Source organism: Chiloscyllium punctatum, chromosome 1 (assembly GCF_047496795.1).
Source record: "Chiloscyllium punctatum isolate Juve2018m chromosome 1, sChiPun1.3, whole genome shotgun sequence".
NCBI lineage: Eukaryota > Metazoa > Chordata > Chondrichthyes > Orectolobiformes > Hemiscylliidae > Chiloscyllium > Chiloscyllium punctatum.
This window is the reverse complement of record NC_092739.1, coordinates 41,817,510-41,838,264: the sequence shown is the minus strand read 5'-3', so window position 1 is coordinate 41,838,264 and position 20,755 is coordinate 41,817,510. Positions and strand designations below refer to the sequence as shown.

Sequence of the window (20,755 nt, the reverse complement as noted above, 5' to 3'; positions counted from 1 at the left end):
TGCATAATTCTTTAAAGTTTGTGTCACGTATAGACAGACTGATGAAAAGGACTTTTGATACACTTGCCTTCATTGTTCAGTTCTTTGAGTATAAGAGTTGGACATTATATTGAGGGGATTGAGGAATTGGGACAATTGATGATTGATTCATTATAGGCTATTGTTCAATAGGCGTGTGCTCTGCTCATCACCACCCTCTGTTTCAATTTATAGTATATATATATATATATATACACCTGCAGAATTGTGAGCAGTTTTTTTGCCCTAATCAAAGAAAGATATAGCTGCCATAGAGGGAGCACAGTGGAGGCTCACCAGGCTGATTCCTGGGATGTTAAGAGTTAATGCTCTTGTGAGGACTGTCCCATGAAAAGTTATTGAGAACAAGGGGCCTGCATTCTCTACAGCAGTATTGTCCAACCCTTTTGCGAGTGAACAGATTTCAGGAAGTTAAGCTTTGCCACAACAATCAACATATGTTTGGGGGACAAAATCAACTTAAGAGCGAAAAGATGAATATTTAAATAAATACTTAATAAAAATGACAGTTTAGAAGTGCTTAGCAGCAGAGCTAACCAACAAGCATTATTTTCTGTTTTTAGTTAAGCAGTAGAGGTAGGGAGAGAAAATGACCAGGGTTCCAAATCCTGATCACCAGGGAAGGGGGCAGAAAGCAGGGTGAAGCTCACTCACTCACTCACCAACCCAGTCACTCACCCACTGACCCATCATTCATTCACCCAGATCTGGAGGTTTGCTCATAATATCACCTGTGGCTGTGTAGGCAATGTCTCCCTGGATTCTCATTGCAGAATGGTTCAGTCAGACAAACTTATATCTTGAACAAAGTCTTGGTGGGCCACATTCTGGTCGACGAGATGCCTGTTGGACAAACCTGCTCTAGAGTTTAGAAGAATGAGAAACTTAAAGAGTTCAGGAAGGGAAGACAGGTATAGAACCCAGGGACACAGTCTCAGAATAAAGGCAAGCCATTTAGGGCACAGATATGGAAGAATCCCTTCAGTCAGAGGTTAGCAAATCTTTGGAATTCTATATTTGGGATGGTAGGAGGTTTGGGGAGAAACTCAGGCATTGGATTTGAACAGGGCAAGATTGCAGTTAGGATTTGGGAATTGTGTGGGGAAATGAAGTTGAGGGAGATGATTAAACGTGATTTGGAATGGGGAAGCAGGCTCAAGGGTGTATTCCTGCTTTTCCTGGAAAGACATGCCCTGCTGTAATTATATTCCTGTGATTGTCCAGCCTACAGGAATGAGCTCATGCTGAATTAGGGACTTTCTGGATTTTATATTTAGGATATGAATCAGATTGTGAAGACCTAAATTTAAGTGAATAATTTTATGACATCACCCTCCCAGAAAGTAGCTTCTCTTGCTGAGGGTAGTGGATCTGCAAAGAAATCCCCATGCAGTGAAAGAGAGAGAATTTATTGGCCACGAGGTACTAATCTGGATTTAACTTGAACCTGAATCCCATGGTTGTAAGGATATTGTTAAATACATTTCAACCCCCTTCACTATCATGTTTCTGAAAAGTTGTCTCAGAATTTAATTAAGGAACAGGAACACGCCTTCAGGTTCCGGGCCCTCAATGCTGCAGGACTCTCACATGATTGTGAACCATCTGGATGAGATATATATATGTAGGATGAACCATCAAAAACTCTACTACGTGTTAAAAGAGATGCTGCGTGTTCATAATAGGGGGACTTCGTCCTGTTTGTTCCATGAGTTTCTTTTCTCCAGTGTGTGTCCTGTATTAAGACTGATCCATGGAAAGAAGGATTTGGAAGGCAAGCTGATGCAGGACGTCCCGACGAATTTGAGGCTTTGGTTTGAGTCCGACTGAAACACTGCGGGTTATTGTGATGTCACAATGGAGCCTGGAGATCAGAGCTGCTATTGTGACGTCACAGGCCAACGTTACTCGAAGGCAGCGGTTCAGTGAAAGAGCCTCCGGTGGTTAGGACAGCCGCAGCTGGACCATGGAGGGCAGCAAGAGAAACAAAATACTAGAATAAAACCAGCAGCTACTGGAACTCTTGGTGCTTTACAAAGTATTATCGGTGCTGTGAGTATAAAATAACGCCAATAGAAGTTATGTGCATTTTCATTAAAATGCACATAATTACGTCTGCAGCATGATTGAATCACTGTCATTTCTCAAGCCACCTTTTCATACCAAATTCTTATATAGATGGCACAGTCCAGTGCATGAAGCAACTGAATGATTGAGATATAGGTTGATGCAGGTGAATTCCTAAGTCACAAGTTCCAGTCCTATATTGTGGTAATACCAAGCAAGCAAAATAGATGAGAGCTGCAGCCGATTAAATCATTTCTGAGCTGGTGGTTGGCGAAAATGAAAGTCATTTCAGCTCAGGAGCTTTTTAAAATTCTTTCATGGCATGTTGACGCGGCTATATTACTCATTCCATTTCTCTGGAGAGGGTGATGGTGAATTGTTGCAGTCCATGAATTGTAAGAGCAGCAACATTGCTGTTTAGGGAGGCAGTTCCAGGATTATGACTCATTAACACTCCAAGATCAGTGATATGTTTCTTGACTTTGATGGGAATTTGTAGGTGGTGATGTTTCCATGATTCCTTGACTTCTGGATGGTAAAGTGCATGGATTTGGAAGGTGCTGTTGGAGAAGCCTTTGTGAGTTCCTGTAGTGCATCTTGTAAATTGCACACAGTGATTGTTGAAGGTTATGGATGTCAGTCAAGTGCTTTCCTGGATGGTGTCGAATTCTTGAGTGTTGTTGGAGCTGTTCTCACCTAGGCAAGTAGGAGTATTCCACCACATTCTGTACTTGTGTCTTGCGATTGTTGAACAATCTTTGAGGAGACAGAAGTATTTGCTGCTGAAATCCTAGCCTCTGATCTGCTCTTATAGCCACTGCATTAACTGTTTGGCCCAGTTCAAATTCTGATCAACAGTCATCCTAAGAATTTTGATAGTGGGAGATTCAAATATGGGAATGCCATTGAATGTCATGTTGGTGAGGGTTAAATGATCCTTTGGGGGAAGATGGTTATTGTCTGGCAATTTTCTGATGCGAATATTATTTTTCTCATTCCAAGGCTGGATCTTGTCCACTTACTTCCGCATAAGGTGTTACATCTAACTGGGGTAATTCACTGGAAATCAAGTCTCACTATTGCCAGAGTTGTCACTAAAGATACAAATTTTATCCAAGTATGCAAATTCCACAATTTACCAATAGACTCATGTTAACAAAAAAAAGGGCAGGTTTCTGCGCTTTTACAAAAAAAAGACTATCTATTAAGAATACATAGATTCTAAGCATAGATAAACTATGAACCGACAACATATAATCTGCATATTAAAATCTTAATCCTCTTCACAGGAGGCACAGGCTGACAGGTTCACAAATTATAAAGTTTCTGACTTATCGGTTAAACACAACAGCTTGCATCAACTAATGGGAGAAAACAAGTGACTTTCCTCAGCTTACTGGAGTCAATCATGTTAGTCCATGGACATCTCTTCAGGAGTTCCTCAGGTTAGTGTCCTGGGCCCAATCATTTTCAGCTGCTTCAGCAATGACCTTCCCTTCATCATAATGTCAGAAGTGGGGATGTTCCCTGATGATTGAGCATTGTTCATCACTATTTGTGACACCTCGGAAACTGACGCAATCCATGTTCAAAAGTAATAAGATCTGGAAAATACCCAGGCTTGGGTTGACAAGTGACAAGTAACATTTGTGCCACACAAATGCCAGGTAATATCCAGCACCAGTAAAACATAATTGAACCACCACCCCTTGATATTTAACAGTGTTACCATTGGTGAATCTCCCACTATCAGTATCCTGAAGGTTACCATTGACCAGAAACTCAACTGGACTTGCTACATTAACACAGAACAACTTAGAGGCTAGGAATACTGTGGCGAGTTACTCACCTGCTCACTCCCCAAAGCCTGCTTATCATCTACAAGTCACAAGTTAGGATTGTGATGGAATAATTCCCACTTGCATGGATGGTTACAGCTTCAACAACACCCAAGAAGCTTGACACGATTCAAGACAAAGCAGCCCATTTGACTGGCACCATTTCCACAAGCATCCACTCCCTCCACCGCTGATGCTCAGTGGTAATAGTGTGTACTATCTATAAGATGCACTGCCGGAATTCACTGAAGATCCTAAGGCAGCACTTTCCAAACTCCAACCAACTTCCATCTTGAAGGACAAAGGCAACAGATACACGGGAACACTGTCGCTATCTTGCAAGATCACCTTCTACCTACTCCCCATCCTGATTATTGCTGTTCTTTTCACTGTTATTGGGTTAAAATCCTGGAACTTCCTCCCTAAGGGCATTGTGGGTCACTCTATAGTATGTGACCTGCAGTGGTTCAAGGAGGCAGCTCACCACCACTTTCACAGAGGCAACCAGGGATGGGTAATGACATCAGAGTCTAGATTAGTGTGGTGCTGGAAAAGCACAGCAGGTCAGGCAGCATCCGAGGAGCAGGAAAATCAACATTTCGGGCAAAAACCCTTCATCAGGATTCAAGCCAAAATGTCGATTTTTCCCGCTCCTCGGAAGCCGCCTGACCTGCTGCGCTTTTCCAGCACCACTCTAGTCTTGACTCTAATCTTCAGTATCTGCAGTATCCACTTCAAAATTTATAAACTACTTCAGAATAGAATTAACACCCACTTAATGGTCTCGTCCTGCTGATGGTAACCCAACAGCTGGTGGTTAGCTTACAGTGCATGAGGGAACACATGTAACATATCTTATCACCTTTGACTGTGGGCTTCCAAATGAATCTTTTACTCAGAGAAGGGCCTACAGGCCTGAGTGAGTGGCCTGGTGTCAGGAAGCAGCAGTTAGCGAGGAAGGGGTACTGATGTGACCCACTCTGCTGCCCTTGTTCTTTTTGAGAGAACTCCTTTCTGCCAGCATTTACTTTTACCTGGGTCCCTTCTCAATCGGAAGCCTTATGTAAGTGTCTCACTGGTGGTCTCTCGCAGATAAGGATGAGTCTCCCACCCTCTCAGGATGAGTCTGTAGGTGACTGTACAGTCCGATTGTAGGTTCCGTGGACACTGTTACACTTGGGGCAGAAAGAGGTTGTGGGAAGGGGTGGGTGGGGCGGTCGTGTGATAGCGCACTCCTTTCACTGTTTTCGCCTAGCTTCCACATTTTCCTGACGGCAAGTGTCGAGGTGCTCGATCCCTTCCCGGATGCTGCTCCTCCATTTTGGACGGTCTTGGGCCAGTGACCTCCACTGTCTGTGGGAATGCCACACTTCACCAGTGAGGCCTTGAGGGTATGACTGAAGCGCTTCCTCTGTCCACCTGGGGCTCGCCTGTTGTTTCGGAGCTGGGAATACAGAGCCTGCTTGGGGAGACTTGTGTTCATCAGGTAGATGACATGCCTAGCCCAGCGCAGCCGATCAAAGGTGGTCAGTACCTCAATATGGGGGATGTTGGCCTGGTCTAGAACGTTAAACCAGGTTGATCTGTCTGCCCAGCGGATTCACAGGATCTTCTGTAGGCAGTGTTGGTGTCACTGCTCCAGTGCCTTGAGATTTCTACTGTAGACAGTCCACACCACAGAGCCACATAGGAGGGATGGAACCACCACAGCTCTGTACACCGTGAGCTTAGTGTTGGATCTGATGTTGTTGTCCTCGAACACCTTTTTTTCCGATGTAGTGCCAGCAGCAGCTATCGTCTGCTCAGTGAGGATTCTGACTAGCTAGCAGCTCTCAGTGGTGGCATACTTACCTCTAGGTGCCTTGGTCCTGGGGACAGACCCACTGCTAGCTTGTGGGTTGCCCAAGGAGCACAAGAAGCAGCGGGTCTTTGAGAAAAGTGGTAATGTGACAGCCTGGGTCTCCAGGTGGCAGCTGAGACTCCATCTCCTTCATAGGAATCCAACCTCTTTGTTGGATAGATAACTTTTGCAGAAGCACTGCTATAGCAAGATTGAAGACAAATACCAGCTGAACAGAGAGTAAAAGCCCTTATATTTAATATATTGTACAGAAAAATATCAGGATCGGAACAGCAATATAGGTTCATTTAATCCCCTTAATTCTTTGAAAGCCAGCAGACCAGTAAAATTATGTTGATGTTGCTGCAGTTTATTGGTGGTAAAGTTATTGCCCAATGTTTTCAATGTGCCTGGTAGACTAGTAGGAGACAATTGTATTAAAGGAAAAAGCTGCTTTGCTGGTTTGCTCAGCTAATGGCAGTATTCCATGGATGATTGTTTGTACCCTCACAGCTTAGTCTCCTGTGATAACACTGTTTTGTTACAGTAGGTAGATGTCTATAAGATAGCGTTATTGCACCAGACATCTAACCTACTACATCACATTAGTTCATACAGTAATGTATTTGCCAATGCGAGCAAAACGTTCCACAGCAATGCTCCTTTATGTAGGAACTAGAAATGTACATTACATCTTGCAAGCCAGACAAAAACATCATTTATGTCGACTCCCTGCTTCTTGTGATCCAATCTTTTATCCATCCACTTCTGTTACTAGAACACGATAAGCATCCATTTATTATTATAGCTTTTTATGAGACACTTCATCAAATACCTTCTGGAAATCTAAGTACAGTACATCATGTATCAATTTTTAAGAACAAATGGTAAAATCTGTCAGGACCCAGGAAGTTGTCAGCCTGTAGCTCCGATAGTTTACTCCGTACTGGTTCCCTGGTGATTGGACTTGCCCTGAGGTTCAACTCTCTTCCATTTTCTGATTTACAGCCGACCCTGAGATGCTGCTTACATCCTCATTAGCAAAGACTGACACAAAAAATGCATTCAATTCACCTGATTTCTCTTGATTTTCCATAATCAATTTACATTTTTATTCTTTCATGGGAGGTATGCTTCACCCAATGTACCTGGTAGACTAGTTGGAGACAATTGTATTAGAAGAAAAGCTGCTTTGCAGGTTTGCTCAGCTCATGGAAGTATTCCAACATTTATTGCCTATTCCAAATTACCGTTGAGAGGGTGGTGGTGAGTTGAATTCTTGAACCATTGCAGTCCCACTCAGAGCAGGTACACCCACAGTGCTGTAATGGTGGCAATTCCCAGATTCTGACCAAGTGACTTTGGAGAAGTGATGGGATATTTCTAAGTCAGGATTGTAAATGACTTGAAGGTAAACTTACTGGTGATAGTGTACCCATACATCAGCTACCCTCGTCTTTCTAGATGGTTGGGTTTGTGGCTTTGGAAGATGCTAAGAAACCTAAATAAATTTCTGCAGTATGTATTTTGAACATTGTTGATGCTGTGCATTGGTGGTGTTTGTGGATGTTTTGCCAAGCAAGCAGGTAATCTTGTCCTAATGGTGTCAAGCTTGTTGAGTGGCATTGGAGCTGCACTCATCCAGGTGAGTGGTGGTATTCTGTCAAACCCCTGACTTGTGTCATGTAGATGGTGCGCAGGTTCTGGGGAGTCAGAAGGTGAGTTACTCAAATTATTCCTTGAAAATATATGAGAGAGATTTCTAGAATAGTAGATTGAAGAATCAATTAGAGAACGAACGATGTAAGATCTAGTGTTCAGAAATGAGAAAGGTCTAATTAATAATTGCATTATGGTAATTCTCCCCTAAAAGATTAACAATGCATATAATTTAACATTAATTTTGAAAGTGGTCTAGCTCGACCCCAAACTAGGGTCTTAAATAAAACAAACCTCAAAAGTATGAGGGCAAATTGGTTGCGGTAGATTGGGGAACTATGTCAAAAAGTATGACAGCAGACAGTAATAGGTAGCATTTAAAAAGTTAATACATGGTTTAGAACAGATTTTAAACTGCTTAAAGCACAAAACCCAGTAGGAAATGCCATCTAATTACACCTAACAAGAGAAATTAAAGATTGCAATTGATCAAAGGAAGGGGTTTATAGAGTTACCAAAAATAGTAAGTTGGAGGACTGAGAACATTTTACAACTCATCAAAGGATGACCACAAACTGATAAAGGAAGAGATAACAGAATATGAAAGTGAACTGGTGAGAAATATGAAAATAGGTATGTCCAAATGTTGACCGATTACAAGCAAGACAGAAGAATTTATAATGGAGAATAATGGAATAACAGAAAGACCAACTAAATCCTTTCTGTCTGTCTTCATGCAGAAAATATACAAATTCTCCCAGAAATACTAGAGAGGCAAGGGACAAGCAAGAATAGTGAATTAAACTACCTTAAAATAATAGTCCTGGCGAAATTAATGGGACTAAAAAATTAATAAATTGTCTGCTTCCTGATGAACTACAACCCAGAATATCTTAAAGTTGTGGCTGTAGGGAAAGTAGCCATTGCGGGCACTTTCCAAAATACTCCAGATTCAAGAATGGTTCTTGCAGATTGAAATGTAGCAAATGTAGCCCCGTTGTTTAAGAAAGGAAGAAGGGAGGAAATGGGAAACTGCTGGCTTGTTAGCCTGACATTAGCAGTAAGGAAAATGTGGGAATCTGTTATAAATAATGGGATCAGTTGTCATTTTGAACATTATGGTGGGATTGGGGAGAATCAGCAAGGATTTCTCAAAGGGAAATTATATTTCAAGGAGCTATTACAGGTTCTTGAGTATGCAACTAGCAAAAGAGGTAAGAGGAAACCAATGTATGAGATGCATTTTAAAATTTTCAGAAAGCTTTTGATAAGGTCCCACTGAAGACGTTACTTTATCACCATGAGGGAACAGGTTTTCTCAGCAACAATGAGCTGAGTAGTTGAGAGGCAGGAGGCTGGGAATGAGGAGGAAGAAGAAGAGAGGCTGCAGTCTTGGGGTTGCCCCTTTCTGCCCAGGCTGTACATGAATGAATAACTCATGAGCAATGGTAATAACCTTTTGTGAAGTTAAAGCAGATGGGTCTGGAGGCAATATACTGGCAGAGATTGAGAATTTATTAATAGACAGTAAACAGATGGTAGGACTAAATGGGTCATTCTCAGGTTTGCAGTCTGTGACGAGTGAGATAGCGTGAGCACAATCTGTCTGTGATTTGGCTGTGGGGATTAAATGTAATATCTTCAAGTGACACAAAACTAAATGGGAATGTAGTTTACAAGGAAAATGCAAAGCACTTTCGAGAGTTTTTGAACAAGATAAGTCAGTGGTCATGCACTTAGTAAACGGAATATACTGCAGGAAGATGTGAAGTTGTCCACTTTGGTAGGAAAAATAGAGATGATGATCACTTTTTAAATAATGAGATATTGGGGAAGTGTTGAAGTCCAATGGGACCTATGTGTCCTTGTTCACAAGACACTGAAAGCAAATCTACAGGTGTAGCAAGCAATTAGAAAGATAAATAGTAGCCTTTATTACAAGAGTATTTGAATACAGGAGTAAAGAAGTCTTACTGCAATTGTGTAAAGCTTTGGTGAGACCACTTGTGGAACATTGTGTCTAGTATAAGTTTCCTTATATATGGGAGCATGCTTGCAATACACAGCATTCTGTAGAGTAGTCATTGTCATATAGGGGAGATTAGTGTACATCTCTGTATGAAGCCAGCTAACTTCCTCTTGTTTACTGTTGTCAGATATAAGCTGACAAAGTAACCATGAAGGTCAGTGTGGGATTTCAGGGTGTGGTGTAAGGTTTTGATAGTAAGCACGTTACATCCTAGGTATCTCAAAGTGAACTTGATCATTTACAGGAACAAAATGGAGTTCCCATCCCTCAGCATGCTGCTGGTTTATGACCAAGGGTGGACCAATGCTGCAGATCAATGGCAGATATCCTGGCTATGGTCATGGTAGATTTATTTTGCAGCAATCCCCTGGGTTAGCTCTATTTCAGGCACTATGATGTGTCAAATGATAAGCGTTATCTACTCAAGGCACTCCATTTTGGAACCCCTGTACATGTACACAGCAGCTTATGTGGGCTGTGTTGCCACAGGGATGTTTCAAAACAGACCTTTGATGCTCCAATTCAGGACACTGCTTCTGCTGACTGGGCATATTTGGAGTGGCCCTGAAATACTTCATGAGTAGATTTCAAGATTGTCAACCTTCATTTTGCCACCATGAGGGAACAGGTTTTTTCATTGACAATGAGCTGAGAAGTTGAGAGGCAGGAGCACGAGGAGGAAGAGGAAGAGAAGCTATATCCTTGACTGCCCCTTTTGGCCCAGGCTGTACATGAACAAGAAACCTATGAGCAATGGCAGTAACTTTAACCCTAGTTTTCCTTCCAAAACACTTCAGTAATCAGCACATCATGCTCTTTCCCACGAAGCTCAAGTAAAACACAATTCGGAATATATATTCTAAAACAAATGTATAAATTATGTCATTCCACAATGCACATGTGGCTCAGGGTAGTATAAAAAGGACCAGAAGAACAATAGTGATAGGTAATTTGATAATTGCGTGAATAAGTAGGTATTTCTGTGACTGCAGATGTGAATCTAGGATGGTGCATTGTTCCTCTGCTGCCAGGGTCATGGCTGTCACTGTGTAGCAGCAGAACATCCTGAGTGGGGATGGTAAATAGTCAATAGTATCATAGTCTTTGTCCGTCTGAAATTACATAGGTAAGAAGAGGTTATCCTGCAGTCAGAATTTAGGGTGCTAGGTAGGAAATTAGCAAACAGAAAATCAAACCTAGTCATCTCTGGATTACTGCTGGTAACACTTACAAGTCGATTTGGAAATAGATGAAGGTCTGGCTGGAGAAGTGGGGCAGGAATGAGGGCTTTAGATTCTTAGGATATTGGGACTGACCCCAGGAGAAATGTTACCTGTACAAGCTGGAATTTTTAAACCTGAACAAAACCTTAACTGAGATCCCCACAAGACATCTTGTTAGTACTATTCAGTGAGGTTTAATTAATTTGGTAGGACAATAATAACCAAATAATACTGGGAGAGAGAACACTAGAAAAAGAATTAGTATATGTGGAAACATGATGCTTTGGCTATCTCCAATTTTAATGGATGCTACAAGTGATGCATGTTGTTGACTGAGCATAGAATGGTCTTGGTAATAATTACAATTCTGTTGTATTTAACGTAATGGAGCTTAATGCAGGCTCAGAACCAACATGGATCCTTTCCGAAATATTACCTTACCTAACATCTTCCCAACTTGTTTTGTTGGAAATGTTCCAAAGAGTGTGGAAATAAAAACAATTGGTAATGATCACCAGCACCTGAGCACTTTCTCAACATAACAGGAAAGTTTACCTCCTAGCTGCAACATTCTAACTTGAGACAAGGTTCAAGTTTCTTCTGGTTTCATTGAACCATTCCCAAATAAAGTTCAAACCTTCATCTCTAGATTTTCTTTTTAATCCTACTTATGGGCAGCATCTCTTTTTATGTAGTATTCATAGTGAATGTGTTTACAGCTTTAAAGTCCAATAAGCATTTGTATTGGCAGGTAATTTACAAATAACCGATGACAGCTTAGGCTGAGAGAAGACCATATCAATACTTGTGAAAGGAGCACAGCATTATTTTCCTCATGACTGGTCACACTGTGAATCTCTACCTTTGCGAGACTGATCGCTCCAGAAGTGTGGCGCCCTCTCAACCAGCATGTTATTTAGCCTGAGATGGTCTCTAGTATCAGTCTTCATTGCAGCAGTGTATATTATTGGATGTGATTCAGGAACAAACTCAAACAGTTTCAGCAACAGTAAGTTCAGTGTTGTACTCTGCTTGGTAAAGATTAATTACTGCTGGCCAAAATATTAAAGTTGTTCAATGTAATTTTCTTTCATAAGACAGATTACTGCAAAATGGCACAATGGAGGAAAGGTTTACTTATACAAAAAAAGCGATACCACAGAATGTCACTGGCACCGTGCCATTGGTCAAAGGTTTTGTCTCTACAGCAGTTGCTGTGATTTGTTTTGGCAGTAATTTTGTTCCAGTGAAGAAAATTGATACAGGAGATGGTAAGTTGACTTCCAAGAATTTACTTTAGTCTAGTAATTGCCTGATTTTGATGGCATTTTGTTAGCTAAGAAAACCCAGGTCTTGATGTACTTGTTATTTCATTAGCTTTTACAATTCACTTTGTGCAGATGTAATGACTTCACACCATTGACCACCTAATTGTACATCTTTACACACAAATGTTGTCTTTTATTTCTGGCAGACAACATGCAGAATATTTTTCCAGTTGATCTATCTGGTTCAAGTTGGTTATTCTGCTTTTGGCAAGTGACACAATGACTTTCAAGCATCTTAAAACTTAATTGTTGTGTATGTGTACTGTACAATAAATTTGAGTGTTTAATATATTTCAGGCTCCAGTAACAATGAAAGCAGGTAAGACCACTGTGGTAATAAAAGCCAAATACTGCGGCATGCTGGAAATCTGAAATAAAAACAGAAAATGCTGGAGGAACTCAGTAGATCTGGCAGTATCTGTGGAGGGCCTCTTTCAAGTCTAATATGACTGTTCTACAGTAACTTGACCTCTACAAGTTTAAATTGTAGAGACTTCCATAAGTACAGCACCCTCTGAGTGAAATGATTTTTTCCTCCTCTCAGTCCAATATGGACTACCACATGTCCTGGGACAGTACATTTGAGTTGTGGGTCTCCAAGCGATGGGAAACATCACCCATGCCCTGTGCAGCGCCCTCTGAATTTTAGGAGATTACCTTTCATTCTTTTCAACTCCTGTGAATTCAGATCCAGTCAACCAAATCTCTTCTCGTTGTTATGGACCAGACTAAACCCGCTCAAAATATATTAAGAAGATATAACCTAATTTCTTCTTATTTTGAAGGTAAGTGTAAGGCATTATATTCCAGATGCAATTCAATTGGTCAAACTACTCGACATTAAGCAAAGCACATTTTATTTTTACGCTATAATTACAATACAGATAAAATAAAAATAATTAAAATAATTGGCTTAACTGTAACTCTCTCAAAATGCTTAACAAAATAATATATATAGACTACTAAGTAACTATTCCAATATAGTAACATTCCACAAACACACCTTTGTCAAAGGCAAATTTAATGAATTAGATCGTCTCACATGAAATTCTAGCAGCAGGAAGAGATTCACAGTTTTTAGATGTAATGGAGAGAGGAATAAGAGTTTCCACATCCAGCTTTAAGATCCTAGCAGCTGCTATGAAGGCTAAAACTAAAAAAAATCATGGTTCTGTGGGAGCTTGACGCCACCCATTCAGGCTGCTTCTATTGTTCCATCACTCGCATTGATAGCCACCTTAAATGGCTTTACGTAATTAGGTGTAGCTAACACTGGAGCAGTGGCTAACACAGCTTTCAGACTGTCAAATACCTTCTGACATTCCTCAGTCTACTGAGATTTTCTGCAGTTCTTCAATAAGTTAGTCAGTGGAGTAACCACGCTGCTAAAATTTGGAATAAACATCCAACAAAAACCATATAATCCCAGGAATTGTAATACTTCCCTCTTTGCCAATGGTTTGGTAAACTCCCCAAAACCTTTATTTTCATATTCCATGGGGTCTTTTGTTTGGCCCAGAAATATGATTTGGGCTTTTTTTTCACTTTTCTTTCCCCTTCATGGGTTTCCTTTCTACCCTGTGGTAAGCTATCACAGGGTAGAAAGGGGATTATATCTTCAATGCAATCCCCTTCTCCTTTACCACCTGTGAAGGATAGAAATTGGGGGGAAAAAAATCCACAGACTGAAATTGATGTTGGAAGCCAAACTTTGTTTTATGAACCAACTCATAATCATTTTCCAATTCTGCTGCTAATTATGCAGTCTTATCTCTCTGCTCTTCCACATGAGTTCTCACCACTTCAGGAAGTGAATTTTTGAGCTCCTCCAAAATAATCATCTCCGTAATAGTATCATACGTTTGATCTACTTTCAATGTCCTTATCTACCTATCAATATTACCTTGTTTGAGCCTTTCAAACTCTATGTATATTTGACTGGGTTCCTTCCTTAGATTCCTGAACTGTTGCCTGTAGACTTCTGGTACTTGCTGATATGGAGTGGCACAGTGGCTCAGTGGTTAGCTCCACTGCCTCACAGCACCAGGGTCCCACGTTTGATTCCAGCCTCAGGCGATTAGCTGTGTGGAGTTTGCACATTCTCCCTGTGTCTGTCTGTGTGGGTTTCCTCCGGGTGCTCCGGTTTCCTCCCACAGCCCAAAGATGTGCAGGTTAGGTGAATTGGCCATGCTAAATTGCTTATAGTGTTAGGTGCATTAGTTAGAGGGAAATGGGTCTGGGTGGGTTACTCTTCGGAGGGTCGGTATGGACTGGTTGGGCTGAAGGGCCTGTTTCCACACCGTAGGGAATCTAATCTAATATGGCATTTGCACCTCATTGTAATCCTCACATGTCTCCACTGATAATAATGCAAATACTTTACTAGCTCTTTCTACCAATTAGATTTCCATGGGCCATTCCATAAGACCATAAGACAAAAGAGTAGAAGTTAGACCATTCGGCCAATCAAGTCTGCTCTGTCATTCAATCAAGGCCGATAGATTTTTCAAACCCATTTTCCTGCTTTCTCCCTATAACCTTTGATTTCCTTGGCAATCGAAAACTTAACTATCTCTGTTTTAAATATACTCAATGATCTGGCCTCCACAGAGTTCTGTGGCAATGAATTCCACAGATTCACCACTTTCTGGCTAAAGAGGTTTCTCCTTATCTCCGTTCTTAAAGGCAAGATTGTGCCCCTGGGTCCAAGTCTCTCTTGCCATTGGAAACATCTTCCCAATGTCCACTCTGTCCAGATCATTCAGTATTCTGTAAGTTTCAATCAGATCCCCCCTCATCCTTCTAAACTCCATCAAGAACAGTCGCAGAGTCCTCAAACCTTCCTTATGTTAAGGTTCGTGGGATCTCTGTGGACCTCCGATGAATACACTCCAGGGTCAGTACATTCCTCCTGCGGCATGGGGTCCAAAACCGCTCACAATATTCTAAATGTGGTGTGACCAGAGCTTTATGAAGCCTCAGAAGTACATCTCACGACGAATGATGGCATTGTATTTGCCTCCCTAACTACTGTCTCAATCTACAAGTTGACATTAAGCGAAACCTGGACTAGGACTCCCAAGTCCCTTTGCACTTCAGATTTCTGAGTTTTCTCCCCATTTAGAATATAGTTCATGTCTCTATTCTTTCTAACAAAGTGCGCGACCTTACACTTGCCATAGTATTTCATCAGCCACTTCTTTGTCCACTCTCCTAACCTGGCTAAATCTTTTTGTCTAAATCCCTGCCTCCACAATACTATCTGTCCCTCCACCTATCTTTGTATTTCTATTCTATGATACGCAGTATGGCAGCTAAAAAATTGTAGAAAAGTTACTTAATTTTTTTAACTAGATATGGACTACCCACAGAGATTCAATCAGATAAAGGGTCACATTTTACACCAAAGTTATTCAGATAAGTTATCAAATTAAACCAGACAGTGAGGACGTTCTCAAAGACTGGGATAAATTATTGAGCTATCTTCTAGAGAAAAATTGAAAATGACCTGAAAGATTCATAGCACTCACATGGAGAATAAATGTGGGTATAAGGTGGCAAGTACTAAACTAATTACGCATGATGTAGATTTAGGAAATGTTGTTCCAATGAAGCAACATCCTTATAGACTTAATCCTGTAAAGTTGGCACAGGTTCAAAAAGAAATTGAATACATGCTGAAAGAGAATATAACTGAAGCGAGTTGTAGCAAATAGAGCTCACCCATCGTTATGGTACCAAAAGCTGATGGTACCCAATGATTATGTGTGGACTATTGCAAAGCCATGCCATTTGGTATGAAAAATGCACCATCCACATTTCAAAGACTAACCAATTAAGTCATTTTGGGATTGTCCAATTGTGAGGTGTACACCATCGATCTGGTGATTTACAATCACAAATGAAATGACTATTTGGAGCATTGATTGGAATTGTTCAACTGACTTCAGCAGGCAGTCTTGGTGATAAACCTGGATAAGAGTGAGTTTACAAAAGCGTCAGTCATGTTCCTGGACCATATAATTGGACATGGACAAATGGGCCCATGGAAGGTGAAGACATACCATTAACGAAGGAGGGTGTGCTATGATTTCTGGGACTGAATGAGTTTATCAAAAGTTCATAATGAATGTTAGTAGTGTGGTTGTTCCACTGACTAACTTATTGGAGAAGTGCAGAAAATCTCAGTGGAAGAATTTACAGCATGATTTCTCCACTGGTTGATAGGTGGCTGTCAACGTGAGTGATGGTTGTGTCGGTGATGTACTGTTGTAAGAAGACAATGAGAGGATAGAAAGATCTATTGGGTATTTTTTCCAGAAAACTGAATAATTATCAATAGAAATATGCCATGATTGTTGAGAAGAAGACCTTGAATTTGGTGTTGGTATTGCAACATTTCAACATTTATGTTGCCAGTAATGTGTCTGAGACAATTGTATATGCTGATCATAACCCGTTAAAGTTTTTAGAAAAGTCTAAGGATAAAAACAGCAAACTGCTTGGATGGAGCTTATTATTGCAGCCATGCAATTTGAAAATTATATACTTGGTAGGATGAGATAATATAATTGCTGATGTGAAGTCGCGACTTACATGAAGGAAGATGGATGTGCTGGCTGGGTAGAAAACAGACAGAAAGGGACTATAGTAGTGAATGTTTGCATGCTTAGAGTCAATGTAAACTATATGCATTGTAGTGCACTGACAATGTAAGATTAAGGGTTTTTTGAAAAAGGAAGTCATCTTTGTATATTGTTGGTTCATTTTTTAAGTGGGGAGGTGTGATGATACTATGGTTTTCAGAGGTGAACTTTAGTCTGGTTTCTTTCATGAAGATAAGTTGAGACAGAAGTACCAAGAAGTCTGCTCCAAAGTCAATAAGGTAAGCAATTTGTGAAGCATTATTTTTAAAAGTTCTAAGAATACAAGCAGCCTGAATGGGTGGGATGAGGCTCCCACAGCTCCAGGATTTTCTTTTTTAGTTTTTCTTTCCTAGCCTTCAATAGAAGTTGCTGAGATCTTGAAGCTGGATGTGCAAATTCTTATTCTTCTCTCTGTTACAGCTAAAACTGGGAATCTCTTCCTGCTGCTAGAATTGCATGTGAGACAACCTGTCTTACTGAATTTGCCTTTGCCAAGTGTGTGTTTATGGGATGTTATTATATTGGAACAGTTAATTAGAAGTAATTAATATGTACTATTCTGTTTGGCATTTTGATAGAGTTACAGTTAAGCCAATTCTTTTATTTTTGTTTTGTCTATATTTTAATTTTGGTGTATGAATAAAGTGTGTTTTATTTCAAGCCTGGTAGTTTGACCAATTGAATTAATCACAGAACATGCCACATTCCATGAATGAATTTAAGAAAACTTATAAAACTAAGTCTACAGCAGTACCTCTTAGGTATAAAAGAGCAGAGAAAATAAAATAAAAATAAAGATTAAAAATGAAGTTTACTTCAGTACCTGAGCAGAGAGCTGTTTTAAAAGATGGTGATTTTTGACTCTAAGCTGCAGACACAATGGCACCAACTCTAGCAGCACAATCAGAGTCTTGCTGATGATGTAGTGATGTGACTCATGTGGTGATGTGAGAGGTGCAATGATATGAAATGTGATTAGGAATTAAAGGATGTTAAAACAGGAAATTATACTTTTTTAAATGAGGTAAGAGAACATGAAAAATATTAAAAGGGGAGACTTAAAATGAGGTCTCTTTGTAATACGCTCAACCAAAGATCAACAAGTCAATTGCTTGTGCAACTCAGGCATTATTGCTCCATATTCATAAAGACAAAGGTTATAACCTACTTGTCAGTTGTTGCTTCTGCAACAACAAAAGTGTTACCCACAAGCATAGACAAACAGTTGGGTCAATATTTATAAAAAGATATTTGAAAACTATTCTTCTTGATCAATATTGTTTTTGGAGTATACTGCATTCACAAATTTTGCTGAGGTCTTGAACTCCGTGTTTTACAGGTCTATTTTTCCAGTGGATTTTTTGTACTGCAGTGTGGGTTGTCTCACTGGTGGTCCATCTGATTCAGCAGTGTCCACAGTTCTGGCCTCTCACAATGCTGGGTGGATTTCTGTGGGCGACAGGTATGATTACTTGCAAGTTGATTTACTTCTATATCTGAAACAAAAAGTCCTTTCTGTATTTGACATGTGTGTGGATGTCTTTCTAGATTGCGAGTGGAAGGAGGGGAAATGTTTTACTTCTCAAATTGAGTATCCAAGCAGAAGCTTGAAGGTGTAATACAACTGCAGTCATGAACTTAAAATTGTGCTTTACTTTGAGGGCACTGACTGGTGCATATAAGTACAGTGTAACACTTTTTTGAGAGAGTATTTGATAAAATTTAGGGCAATTTAGATGAATATTGATCTTCTGATTGTTGACTGTGAATGTTATTACTGTTATATCTTTGGTTGATTTGACATTTGTTACTTAAATGACCTATACATCAGCATAAACTGAGCTACATGGGAAAGTTTCAAAAATCATATGGACTGCACTCACTGTGGATTGTGAGCTTGTTGCTGTCTCTGGGTGCAATGAGTGAACATTGATTCTATTTCTTTAACTTCAATGCTGCTTACTTTGATAAGCCATAACCTCTTACCCCGCCAAAACAAATGCACTGTATTTGTTCATCTTAATTTCATATTAACATCTAATTTATCCACACAATGCAAGTGAACATCACAATATGCAAATACAATTTTAATATTAGGAATGTACTCTAATTCAATATTGTGAAAATATGTATGATCTCCATATTCATTTTAGTTTGGGAAAGTGCACTTTGTAAAGCTTTTTGCTTTTTCCTAAATGTACGTCAAATTTATTTACATTCGACAGTTTCCACTCCCCAGAAGCTTCTCCTTCGTGCAGAGGCTGTTTGAGCCAGTCATTTCCTCACCTATTACTAACACCTACAATTTCTGACAGGCCTCACTTTCTCATGGGCTGGAGGGTAATTTTTGGGTGATGTTCTTCCCTTCCCATGGTACTGAAGCCAACATTAACTTCCTTATTTTAGCATGGATTAGGGCATCAGGGAAGAATAGTAGCAATATATCAGAAATCCAATATCTGTTTAATATAAACAATGGTTTTCATGAATAATTTTCATTTTTCAGGAAATATCACAGTTATTCCCATATTGAAAACAGTTGGGCTTGGCATGGGAGGTTTAATCTGGGCTACCTTTAGCCTTTTAATGGGCTGGGCTAGTTCAAGGTAGGTAAATGCCTTTAAAGTTATATTCACTTGATGGATTATATAATTAATAAGTTGTTCATGTAGATGTAATTGGCAAAGAATCCTGCAGTCAGTGTTGTTTCCAATCTTATGGGAAAATAAAACTGCACAGTTTCAGAGTGATTGTATTTGGTTTTGAGTGGAGACAAAGAATTCAGAATTGTTCAGGTCAAATAGGATTTAAGGTTTGAAGAAGTTTATTCTTCCTAAAAGAGCAGTAAACATTAGACACATATATATGGTAAATGTGACTGAAGCTGTGACAATAAGCTACTTTGATGAAGATGTGGGCAGCTTTCTTCTGGAGAAATGCTGGTGGCATTAGATTAACTACTGACTGAGATGATGAAATACACTACAGTAAGTTGTAATTTCAGCAGCAGTTCTACTGTATTAGCACAGATGCAGTGGAACAGAATGCACATCATCAATATAGAGGCTCTATTAAATCATGGAAATTGGATCATTTCCATAGTTGGAGTCAGCTCCCAAAGTTTACAGGAGTACTTCATTGGCACATGACCTCATCCATCTTAGAAAAGTCTAAATCTGGAAGGCCCCAGAGACCACTTTGTGCTCGTGGAAAAATCCTTTAAAAAGGTCTTTCATTCCAATGTTGAAGTGGATTGTTTATAGAGAAGGTAAGTGGGTCAGTTATCTTTGCCTTCCTAATGTTACTTTGCTGCTAGGTTAAGGGTAAAATGATGTCTGACAAGAGTCAAACAGTGGAAACACAATATTATGCGTGATAATCATGGAGATTTTACATTTGGTTCTCTCTCAGAAGATTATGTGCATTGGTTAGAGTTTACAATTGTTTAACTTGACCACATGTAAGCAATGTGGATAGAGACCAATCCACAAGAAACATAGTTATGGGGTGGTTTCATTTGGTTCTTCTCTGTTCCACTAATGTAAGTAAACATTTTTTAATCTCACCACATTATTCTTCATTGTTAATTTGAGCCAGTGGAACATATGGATGTTCTTAATCATACTCATGTGGTGGGAATTAGGTATTTAATGCGTCGGTGCATCTATGAGTGTTGACACACCTTGTGTACTTACTAGAGAGAATGGAGATTGGAGCAGAAAGTGGTACCACATAGTTACTGTGGTGCTCTGCTGGTGGGCCCACACCAAATGTAATCTGAATCGGCTGTCAATGATAAGAGCTACTATAGAGTAACCAAGGACATTCCAGATCATGACAAACATCTGGAGACGTTGGTGGAACTTTCAGTAACTTGGATGACATTATTAAGAGCATAAATACAATTAATTGGTATAATTTTCACAAGTACAGTCAGTGAATATGATCTTAATGTTTAGGGCAAAAGCCCTTCCTGATGAAGGGTTTTTGCCCAAAACGTCGAGTTTCCTGCTCCTCAGATGCTGCCTGACCTGCTGTGCTTTTCCAGCACCAGTCTGGTCTAAACTCTGGTTTCCAGCATCTTCA

The 20,755-nt window shown here is 40.0% G+C and overlaps 1 protein-coding gene across 1 annotated transcript in view; it reads left to right on the top strand.

Annotated features, from left to right (window-relative positions):
- The first annotated feature begins 1,970 nt into the window (after positions 1-1,970).
- The window catches only part of LOC140453434 (transmembrane protein 144-like), an 80,856-nt gene continuing 62,071 nt past the window's right edge, over positions 1,971-20,755 (top strand). Inside the window, exons 1-5 of the mRNA XM_072548147.1 lie at positions 1,971-2,091; positions 11,447-11,704; positions 11,793-11,966; positions 18,009-18,131; positions 19,176-19,275. Of these exons, the coding sequence (XP_072404248.1) occupies positions 11,605-11,704; positions 11,793-11,966; positions 18,009-18,131; positions 19,176-19,275 (497 nt within the window). The 5' untranslated portion in view covers positions 1,971-2,091; positions 11,447-11,604. The remainder of the gene's footprint in view (positions 2,092-11,446; positions 11,705-11,792; positions 11,967-18,008; positions 18,132-19,175; positions 19,276-20,755) is intronic.